The following is an 11,290-nucleotide window of genomic DNA, read 5'->3' as shown; positions in this document are numbered from 1 at the left end:
ATATTCTGCTTGCTACCGGAGGGCAGAGGTCGATTAAGTTTGACGATAGTCGTGTCACTAAGTGTTCTGGCGATGTTCTAAATTTACTGTAGTCTCTGGAGATACCCTACATTTTGTTTTATAAAAGAGAAGACATTAGTAGATCAAGATGTTCACATGATGTGGTGCTTGCTGCTGCTGCAGGTTTTTCCGGGTTTTCCTGCAGCTGAAAAAGCAAATGCGCCACTGGAATCATCAATGAAGTCGCCCCTCCGGAGCGTCAATTAAATTTTGTTGTTTCAATAATTTCATGATTTGTATTACTTTCTTGACCTGAGACTTACTTCAAAAATATAAAAAATACACACGAATTCATTTCATAAGCTTTTGTGGTTCTGAAAAGAACCTTTTTTTTATGGAAACGGTAAGGACAATACAGGGGAGGCATTAATTCAACCGCCAAATCCGTACAAGGTTCGACCTTGCCTTTTCAGGGCGTATACAACATCCATGGCTGTGACGGTTTTGCGTTTCGCATGTTCGGTATATGTTACGGCATCTCTGATAACATTTTCGAGAAATACTTTGAGTACTCCACGAGTTTCTTCGTATATCAAACCCGAAATACGTTTAACACCACCTCGACGGGCTAATCTTCTAATGGCAGGTTTCGTTATTCCTTGGATATTATCACGCAATACTTTACGATGACGTTTCGCTCCTCCTTTTCCTAAACCTTTACCTCCCTTGCCACGACCAGTCATTTCGAATGTTAAGAATAAATTATATACTGCACGATACGAATGAAATACTGTTAGTGATACTAACGACAGACTTCGACTAAAGTTCTACACCGAACTCGGTCGGGTTTTGTTAAATTTCATGACTCCGCCCACAACTGGAAATCGGACCAATGGCGTCTCGTCTAGATGGTATATAATAGTTGGCGTGTATAAGCCGACTCAGTTCATATGTTGTCCGTCTATCGTTCGGTATACATTTCGTTCGTTACAATTCGCAATAGGTTTTGAAAATGGCTCGTACCAAGCAGACCGCTCGTAAATCGACTGGAGGTAAAGCTCCGAGAAAACAATTAGCTACTAAAGCAGCTCGCAAAAGTGCACCGGCTACGGGAGGTGTTAAAAAACCTCATCGTTACAGACCCGGTACTGTTGCTCTCCGAGAAATTCGACGTTATCAGAAGAGTACTGAATTGTTGATTAGGAAATTACCCTTTCAACGTTTAGTTCGAGAAATCGCTCAAGATTTCAAAACCGATTTACGATTCCAAAGTTCAGCCGTCATGGCTTTGCAAGAAGCTAGCGAGGCGTATTTGGTAGGACTCTTCGAAGATACGAATTTGTGCGCCATTCACGCCAAGCGCGTTACCATTATGCCCAAAGACATTCAGTTAGCAAGGAGAATACGCGGAGAACGAGCTTAATTTCATATATATATATCCCAATATATATTGAAAATATATACAAAAAAAGGTTCTTTTCAGAACCACAAAATGCAATTGATGAAAGAATTCGTTTATCGATAGATATGAATGAATGAATGAATGAATGAATTGATATTTTTCAATAACTCGCATCACGTAAATATTAAATCACGGGTGTTTGCAGAACATGTTCAGTATGATCCAAATATGGATTATAATACTGAAATTTTTTACTTTCCGAAACGAATCTTTCGAAAAGATCATTTTTAGAAACGGCTGAGATAAATAACGAAAAACAAGCGATCACTGAATGAAAGATCGCTCATAACATCACCATCTTTTCGTAAATTTCCTCTGATTCATATTTTTGAATACCTGGCATAAATCTCGAGTGACTTTTTGTAATATACCCTATACCAAAAATGAATCGTTCTCGAGATATTCGATCGTTTTATACAGAAAAAGTAGGTATTATTCGGTTCTCGAGCCATTTCCCTATAAAATTGAAAACAAGTCTCATAGAATACATAAGCTATTATTGATTCATCAAAATATTACATTCCGTCGTCTTGTAGGAGGAGTAACATTTCCAAAATGATGAACGAGGTATTAGGAGTCGATGAGTAATTCTGAAGATATAAAAATCAGTGATTTCTCAAATGGAACACCCTTAGTTTGGAAATCTCGAAATGATTTTGACTCATTTTCCTGAAACGATCCCAATATCAGAAAATAAGTCAACTGTTCACAAGACATATTTCAATGAAATAGAAAGACAGAGCAATATTTTTTAATTTTTACTCTTTTACGAAATTATTCGATTCATATCAATTCGATAGTCGGCGGCGGCGGGCGGAAGAAATATTATTTATATCTATTTTTTTCTGTTTATAGGGATAGGCTAGGTAGGTAGTTCTGACTATTTATTTATATATTTGTTGGACAGTTGAATTATATACGAATTCTTGTAAAAAAAATTGTGGCCCTGAAAAGGGCCATTTGTTTTCTTAGACTTCGTCGCCGGAGAGAGAAGTCAACTGATAGAAGAATTTACTTCTTCTTTTTTGGAGAGGCAGCTTTTTTGGCTTTCGGAGAAGATGCCGATGCAGGGGTCGCTTTCGCGGTTTTCGGTTTGGGTGCTTTCGGCTTTTTTGTTGGTCCTTTGTTAGTTTTCTTTGCTTTCGAAGGAGACTTGGTTTTACTAGCAAAGTCGCGGACGAAACCTTAGAAGCGACGGTCTTTTTATCCTCGGCAGTTACCTTTTTAGGCTTGGCTGCGGCAGCCGCTTTCTTTTCCGGAGAGGCTTTCTTACCTTTCGGTGATGCAGCAGCCTTCTTGCCGGTTTTAGCTTTTTCACCAGCTACGCGTTTAACGGGAGTTTTTTTGGCCTTCGCACCGGCCGTACCGGACGTTTTCTTTTCGGTAGCCGACGGTTTTGCCGAACCAGAAGATGCCGATGCCAATTTGAACGACCCCGATGCACCTTTTCCTTTAGTTTGTACTAATGATCCGGAAGCAACCGCAGATTTAAGATATTTCTTGATGAAAGGTGCCACTTTTTCTGCGTCAGCCTTATAATTCGCCGCAATATATTTTTTTATGGCTTGTAAAGAGGAACCACCCCGTTCCTTCAATCCTTTAATAGCGTTATTAACCATTTCCGACGTAGGTGGGTGAGAAGGTTTACTTCTTGGATTTTTAACTTTCTTTTCTTTCTTCGCAGTAGACTGTGCCTGCGGCGACGAAGATGAATTAGCCGAAGCCGAAGAATTCTGATTTTCTATGTCTGCCATAGTAAAAAAACAACTGACAATATATTCTCGGAAGATAGATGCTACACTCGTTAGGCGTCTAGAGAGAATGATGTAGTCCTCTGGTGTTCCGTTTGTTTAAATATTCTGGGTCGAAGCACAGGCGGACGGGAGACTGAACGCTCGACATTCTCGTTAGACACGATATTGACGGCTTCCATTCTGCTGTCGAAATGTTCGCATCAACTTCTTTACGAAATCAATGCCGGTTTCCTATTTAGACTTCGACTAGCACAATAACGTGGATAGATTCTACGTATTCCGAAAATATTTTCTGATAAGAAAAAGCTAATATTAAACCTCGACAACTCACAGTAAATTACAATGAAATATGAAGTATTGATGATTTTGACGTAACTCCAGACAATTCCTTTCCGAAAATACTCGTAATCGATGATCTGGAAGGAACCTTCGAATAAATATCATAGGCGCGACTGTCTATAGAAACATGATACATTAGCCGATAATACTCGATAAATACACGAGTGAATAGGGGCATCGAAGAGACCTCGTGTCTACCTTCATACACGACTATAACCAAGAACCGACGCTTCTAATAGCATCAACATTTTCAAAAATTATCCCTATAAAAGTGTTCGATGAAAACGGCATTCGAATAATAACGAACGTTATTAATGTTATATTCGATAAGATATAATCATCGTAATATACTTTCAATAAAAAGGTCGATACTACAACACGAACGAACGAACGAACGAACGACGATACTGTGAGCTCTATCTATAACGGAGTAATACACACCCACCCCCACCCGAAATATATAAATCGTCAATGTTATAGTCGAAATCAGAAATGCTAATCATAAACGTTTTTAGACAACATATTAGCACGTAAATAAAAAACACGTTAAAAAATAACATAAGTAATAGAGTACATGACTAGTATAACAGTAACGAACGTTAACTTTTTAGGTTGATAGGTAGGTAAGCACCATCTAAATATAGGTGGCAAAATTATTTATTATCATCGCGCGTTTCACGAAAGGAGGTAACAATGTACTGATAACAAGGCAACCCAACCGAGTGAGACCTAGCGCCCTAGCAAAAATAAATTATCATTCAGCGTCGAAACGATATTGTAAGAATTCTTTCATAAATATTTTGTGGTTCTGAAAAGAACCGTTTTTTTTTAAGAATGTATATCGTAGACCGGAATAAGTAAATTATTTCGAACTGGTATATTTCGTAACTGCTTTGGTGCCTTCGCTGACGGCGTGCTTCGCCAATTCACCAGGAAGTAACAGACGTACTGCAGTCTGAATTTCTCTGCTCGTAATAGTCGATCGCTTGTTATAATGAGCAAGACGGGAGGCTTCCGCTGCGATACGCTCAAATATATCATTTACGAAACTGTTCATGATGCTCATCGCTTTACTGGATATTCCGGTATCGGGATGGACTTGTTTCAATACTTTGTAGATATAAATTGCGTAACTTTCCTTCCTCCTCCTCTTCTTTTTCTTATCGGTCTTCGATATATTCTTTTGGGCCTTTCCGGCCTTCTTCGCAGCCTTTCCACTAGCTTTGGGTGGCATTCTGAAAATTTAATTTCGTCAATATCAAACAAACAAGTACTATCGTGCAGGTTTGCTTTCGACTCAATGTAAAAGACGCCCCCCATGCCCCTCCCGGGTTGTGTGCCCAGGTCGCAAGCTCCCTCCTTACGGAAATGCTTCCGCAGGTTTGGACCTGGCGACCCTTTCCTTCCACCCCCGTTTCTTAAGGAAACGGTCCTCAATCCAGCTGCTGGCACTTCAGCAAGATTGATATCTAACCTCTTTTGGTTGGAAACCAGCCTTTAGGTGCTTTTATTTCCCTATCTAACTTCTCGGTTTAAATTTTATTTGGCTCTTGTTTGTCGCGGTATTCCTAATTGAATTTTTGCATGGGGGCCCCCAAAGCTAACGGCGGCCATAGTTGTAATAGTCGGGCTTTTCCCAGTGAAGCTGAGAAATGTGATTTTGAAATTGAATCGCGGTTTTCCTGTAAGAGAATATATGGTTAATACACTTAAGATTTTTATACTTGCCTGAGCCGCCTGACGGCGACTCGTGGGGGCGGTCTCTGATTTTGTCTTGTCGGCCTTGGATGTTTGTCCCTTTCTCGGAACCTGGGGTCACCCATATTCAACGCATCGTGTAGATCGCGAAACGCTGGATTTGAGTGCGATCTGATTCTATCGAACATGCTTTCTGCATGTTCTCTCATATACACGTCCACATACTGCGTGTCCAGTCCTAGATCTCTGTATATGAATCTGTTAGGGATGTAATACGGAGCATTTACGGCGGCCCTTACGCTCGTGTTCATAAATGCTTGGATCTTCTTTCTGTATGTCTGCGCGCACTGGCCCCAGGCAGTGCATGCATACAGAATTATCGGCATCAGGATCGTTCTGATCATCAGTAGCTTGACTTTCAGTGCCATGTTACTACTTCTTCCTATGATCGGCGCCAGGCGTCTTCTGGCCTGTTTGGCCATTCCAATTCTCTGTTGTACGTGTTCCTGGAATGTTAACTTCTTGTCTAGGATGACCCCGAGATATGTTGCTTTGTTTGTCCACGGAATCTCTTGTCCGTTGAAGATGACGTTGCCTTCCGGTTGTACGAACCTGCGGGTGAACAGTATCGCCTGACTCTTGTCAGGGTTGATACTGATCTTCCACAGGTTAGCCCACTCCTCTAATCTGTCTGCCTGTTGTTGCAGGTATCTTGTTACGAGTGCTTGACTCCTAGATCTCGCCAGCAGGGCCGTGTCGTCCGCGTAGAGTGCCAACTTGTTAAAGTTGTTCTCTGGCTTGGGCACGTCTGCCGTGTATACGGAGTAGAGGTGTGGCGAAAGGACTGCACCTTGCGGGACTCCTGCCTCCAGTAGTCGAACTGTTGATAATTCGTCTCCTACTCTGCATCGGCATCGCCTGTCAGCTAGAAAAGACTGGATTAATCTTACCATTGGTTTGGAGTATCCGAAATCGCTCATCTTGGCTAGTAGCCCGTCGTGCCAAACTCTGTCGAACGCCTTGGAGACGTCTAGGAAGATAGCTCCGGTGTTGTGTCCTTTGCCAAGGTTGAAGCCTTCTGTCGCAAATTCCACTACCCTCAGGACTTGTAGCTCTGTTGAGTGCTCTGATCTAAAACCGAATTGTTCGTTGGGGAGGATCCCTAACTCTCTGGTTTGTTCTTCCAGTCTCTTCAGGATGACGCGTTCCGCCACTTTGCTTATGGATGGCAGTAAGCTTATTGGCCGGTGGTTCGCTGGAAACAGGTGGTTCTTCTTGGGCTTTGGTATGTGGATTACCGTTGCCTCTTTGAACTGGTACGGGAAGTGTTGCAGTCTGAGTATAGCATTTATGATGTTGGTTATGGCTGCTATACCCTTTCGCGGCAGCACTTTCAGTGCTCTATTTGTTATGTTGTCTGGGCCTGGTGCTTTCCGAGTGATAAGGTGCCTCAGAATGTCTTTCACTTCCTCAGGCGATGTCGGGGCCAGGGGTTGCGCATTATCTGTTCGTCGGTTGAGCCTCCGTACCGTTCTTTCCACCTGGTTTTCTATTTCCTCTACCTCGTCTGTGAACGGGACGTCATTCTCTTTGCACTGCCTTTCGAAGTTGTCCGCGAATGCTTCCGCCTTCTCCTGGTCAGTGTAGACTATTCCTTGCTCGCCGTGTATTGGTGGGCAGGGTTGTCGCGGTCCGTTCCTAAGTTTCTTCTGCATTTGCCACGCAGATCTATCTTCTGTGGCCAGCTCTTCCAGACGGGTGGTCCATTGTCTTTCTCGGATCGCTTTCAGCTCTTCTTTCAGTATCCTGTTTGCTCTATTCATGCACCTTTTGTCCATCGGTGCACGTGTTCTTTGGTACTGTCTTTTCAGGCGTCTTCTTATTCTGATTAGTTCCATCGTTTCTGGTGGAAGGTGCTCTTGGAAGTTAAAGCGCGTGGCTGGGACTTCCCTCGCGCTTCTTTCCGTTGTTTGTGTGATCGCCTGCTGAAGCTGGTCCGTGGCGTTCTCCAGATCTGTTTTTGTTTCGATGCGTGGTATCTCACCCAGCGCGTCGTGTATGGTTCGTTGGAATCTTGTCCAGTCTATGATTCGCTTCGTTGGGTTGTCTGCTTCCACTTCTCCCCTTCCTATTGTGAATAGGATGGGGTTGTGGTCTGACGACCCTTCCTCTAGTACTTCCATCTCCGTAGTATCGATGTTTTGTACTAGCGCGATGTCAAGAGTGCTTGGGACTGCGTCTGCTTGCGGGTAGTACGTTGGGCTGTTCGGTGCTACTACCTCGATGTCCTCAAATTCGTCTAGTAATCTTACTATATCTCTGCCTCTTGTGTTTGCGAACCTACAGTTCCAGTCTGGCGACTTTGCGTTGAAGTCGCCGATGGCCACTGTGGGATGGTGATCTGGGAATAATTCTGCCAAGTCGGTTCTTTCTATTCTTCTACCTTGCGGGGGTAGGTATACCGACGATATTTTCAGCTGCTCGTAGCGTCTCACGTTGACTCTAACTGCTACTGCTTCGCCGATTTGGGTTTCCGGTCTTCTTTCTTCGTTTTGCGCTAGGTCTGTTTTGACTAGTAGCGCAACGCCTCCCGCGGCGTTGCGCCCCCCTGGCCTGTCTGTCCTGTACATGTTATATCCTGGGATGCGGTAGCTCTTTTCGCTTCTTATCCGTGTCTCCTGGAGCGCCATGACGTCTATTTCTAGGCGCGATAGTAGCTCCAGTAGCTCGTTTCTTCTTTCTGTGAAACCGTTGATGTTCCACGATCCTACGACTAGTCTTCCAGGCACTCGTGCTGGCATTACTGTCGTCCGGGTGTTTGGATTAGGGCTGCTAAGACCGCTTGCGCGATCTTTTGCTGCTCAGTCGTCAGATTTCCTAGAATTTGGATCAGCTCGCTTCCTCCGGTTTGTTGTGCCTTTGGTGCTGGCTTTCTCTGAGCTGTTTGTTGCCGGGCCTCTGACTCTCCGTTTGTCGAGGCCTGTTTCCTGTTGATTGCGAGGGTCTTGGTTTGGGGAACATTCTGCATCCCCTGTAGCTTGCCGGATGCGCACCCAGGCAGTTTGCGCATTTGGCCGGCTCTTCCCTTTGCTTTTGGCATTCTCTAGTCTCGTGTTGTTCACCGCATTTTACGCAACGTGCGGTTGCGTGGCAACATCTCTGTGCATGCCCGAAGTACTGGCAACGGTGGCACTGCCTTATCTCTTTTTTGTTAATTCTTTGCGGCTCCGCCCGCACGATCAGATTTACGCATGTTCTCAATGCGTATATTTTGTCCTGGTCTTTCGGCACTTTGACCAGGAATAGTGGCAGAATTTGTCTGGTTTTTCTGGACGTCATTCTGTGACATTCCAGAACCTCAAAACCTTGTCTGGTGAGATCTGCCGCGACGTCCGCGTCCTCCACGTTCTCCGGTATCCCCCGGATCACTGCGTGGAGTGGGATTTCTTTCTTAAGGGTGAACGTGTGGAATTCCAGGCGGAATTCTTCCATGTATCTGGTGGCTTTGCGCCACTCTTCTTCGTTGTTTGCGTAGATGTAGATTCCATCTCTAGTAAGTCTTGCCTTGTTATATCCTATTTTACGGGCTTCGAGACCTCTGGAGATTTCATTCCACCGTTTGCTGTCATGGACAACTATTGGTGGTGGTGACATGGGATTTGTTTGTTTCGGGTGCGTGACCGCGTTTGTTGATCCTCCTTGTTCGTTTGGCTTGTCCTCGGTTTGCCTGGGGGTTGGCCAGACTGGGACCTCCGGAGTTTTACGTTCTCCGGTTGGTACGATTGCTGGTATGTTCCCAGTAATGGACGTCTCTTCCGGTTTTGTTGTTTCCTCTGTCTCCATTTCCGTTTCCTCCGGTTTCTTTTGTAATACGACAAGTCGCGAGGTTCTCTTCCTTGCTTTCCTCGCCTTTCTCGTTTCGGCCTTTTCGAATCCGTCTTCTGTCTCCGTATCTGTGGTGTTTTCAGGCTTTCTTTGCCTCTTCTGGGAGGCTTCTTTTTCTTTTTCCGTTTCCTTGATGGCGGCGGTGTCTATTTTCTTGTCTTTTTCTTTTTCCTCTTGTTTTGGTTTTGCTGGGGCTTTGCTTTTGGTTTCTTCTTGTTCTTCTCCTGCGGTTTTTCGGCAGGTTTTGTCCTATCTCTAGCCTTCTTCTGAGGGCTGCATTTTCGGCCAATATTTGGTCGAATTTCTTGTTCATGTCAGCCATTTGGCTGACCAGCTTGTCCAGTGTGTCTCTTAGCTTTGCGTTGTCTTCTTTTAGAGCTTTGTTTTCAGCTTCCATTTTTTACGGTCTGTGTGGAGTGGACTCCCTGAAAATAAGTGGATTAAAATTCTAATATTATATTTAGTTCTAAGAAGAACTGAATTCTCTTTATCAGTTCTGATAAGAACTGTTGTTTGTGTGTCTCTTAAACACTTCACAGTTTGCCTCCTTAGGTGGTCCTTCACAGGTAAACTTTCACTTCTAGTCGATGTTGCCTCTACGAGCTCTCGATGTCGATGTGTAAAAGACGCCACTCTGTCGTCACTATTTCAGATAGTAACTGGAACTCTAGTAGGCTCCGCCCACCGGAAAGTTGAGCGTTCGAGAACGCCCATTGGTCGGTAGGACGGTATTAATACAGGTCGATTCTATATAGAAATCATTGTATAGAAAGCTACTGTTAGAGCAACATCGAATAATTCTCAGTGAATTCTTTAAATTTATCCGATATATAATACTAATCTACGATTCGACATGTCTGGACGTGGAAAAGGAGGTAAAGTTAAGGGAAAGGCAAAGTCCCGTTCCAGTCGGGCTGGACTCCAATTCCCAGTAGGACGTATTCATCGACTCCTTCGTAAGGGAAATTATGCCGAACGAGTTGGTGCCGGCGCCCCGGTTTACTTAGCCGCAGTAATGGAATATTTGGCAGCTGAAGTCTTGGAATTGGCCGGTAATGCGGCTCGCGATAACAAAAAAACCCGTATCATTCCTAGACATTTACAGCTGGCCATTCGAAACGACGAAGAACTCAATAAATTGTTATCAGGAGTAACCATTGCTCAAGGTGGTGTTTTGCCCAATATTCAGGCGGTTTTGTTACCGAAAAAAACCGAAAAGAAGGCATAAGTACACATTTCCTGAGAGAGGAAAGCGACAAATAAAATATCGGCCCTTATCAGGGCCACAACGATTTTCTCTAATGAATTCGACAATTGCATATATTTTTTTTTTTTTCTTGTCATCGCTTTTCGATACAATTGTTGACGCAGCACGATATGCGATTGTTTCTTTCTTGCTTGCGCATATTTACGTATACATGTATACATGATTAATAATATTATTATTGTTCAACTTCTTATTTTCGTGCCGAAACAAGTGATTTCTATTTGCTGAAATCAAATATCAGAATGTCTGTACGTTTATTCGTGATGAAAATAAAATGTATGCAGTAATATCAGATTTAGGTATACAAATGAATAAACATAACAATATCCATAGAAATATTATACATTCTTGTTCGTGGAATTACAATATAGACAATCATGAGTAAATTGGAATGAATAAATGAAAAAAAAAAAAATATACCTAATTAAATTATATAGCATAGATGAATGCATACATACATTTCAATATCTGCAGAAATGAATGACGAGTATATAAAAATAGGTTGTTATTATTATTCATAGTAATTTGTGAAATGGGATAGATGAATATTATAAGCATAAAACAATAATATTTGGACAGTGGTTCATTAACCTTCGATCAGTTTATGAATATTCATTTTTTCAATTTTTTCTTTACGTACAAATGGTATCGCGTTTTAAAGCGGCGTTTCAGAAAAGTTTCATATGTAATTTCTATTGGTGAATAATTGAATAGTTTGGGAGCTACCTAGCTAGCTAGCTAGATACCAGTAGCTTCCCTGTCCTATAGATTTAGAAACCGAGTGGTATATAATCTAATTGTACAGATCGTTCTTCTCTTTTCTTCTTCGTATACAGATGTAGTAAGGTTGAAATTAATAATTTCGTTAAGTATACAGGATAAAAT

The 11,290-nt window shown here is 42.8% G+C and overlaps 2 protein-coding genes across 2 annotated transcripts; both read right to left on the bottom strand.

The window, feature by feature from the left end:
• Positions 1–423: 423 nt before the first annotated feature.
• LOC141482033 (histone H4) lies at positions 424–804 on the bottom strand. The gene has a single exon (XM_074174612.1). The coding sequence runs from the start codon at positions 741–743 to the stop codon at positions 432–434; it is 312 nt and encodes a 103-aa protein (XP_074030713.1). The 5' UTR covers positions 744–804; the 3' UTR covers positions 424–431.
• A 3,549-nt stretch (positions 805–4,353) lies between these two features.
• LOC141482005 (histone H2B) lies at positions 4,354–4,815 on the bottom strand. The gene has a single exon (XM_074174583.1). The coding sequence runs from the start codon at positions 4,787–4,789 to the stop codon at positions 4,418–4,420; it is 372 nt and encodes a 123-aa protein (XP_074030684.1). The 5' UTR covers positions 4,790–4,815; the 3' UTR covers positions 4,354–4,417.
• Positions 4,816–11,290: the final 6,475 nt, after the last annotated feature.

Source organism: Leptinotarsa decemlineata, unplaced genomic scaffold (assembly GCF_025532065.1).
Source record: "Leptinotarsa decemlineata unplaced genomic scaffold, Ldec_3_MD MMD2_tig00000654_RagTag_RagTag, whole genome shotgun sequence".
In the NCBI taxonomy this organism is placed as follows: domain Eukaryota; kingdom Metazoa; phylum Arthropoda; class Insecta; order Coleoptera; family Chrysomelidae; genus Leptinotarsa; species Leptinotarsa decemlineata.
This window is presented reverse-complemented; position numbering and strand designations above follow the sequence as displayed.

Excerpts from the sequence above, each read along its gene's own strand:
- LOC141482033 (XM_074174612.1), bottom strand. The coding sequence starts at position 743 with ATGACTGGTCGTGGCAAGGGAGGTAAAGGTTTAGGAAAAGGAGGAGCG.
- LOC141482005 (XM_074174583.1), bottom strand. The coding sequence starts at position 4,789 with ATGCCACCCAAAGCTAGTGGAAAGGCTGCGAAGAAGGCCGGAAAGGCC.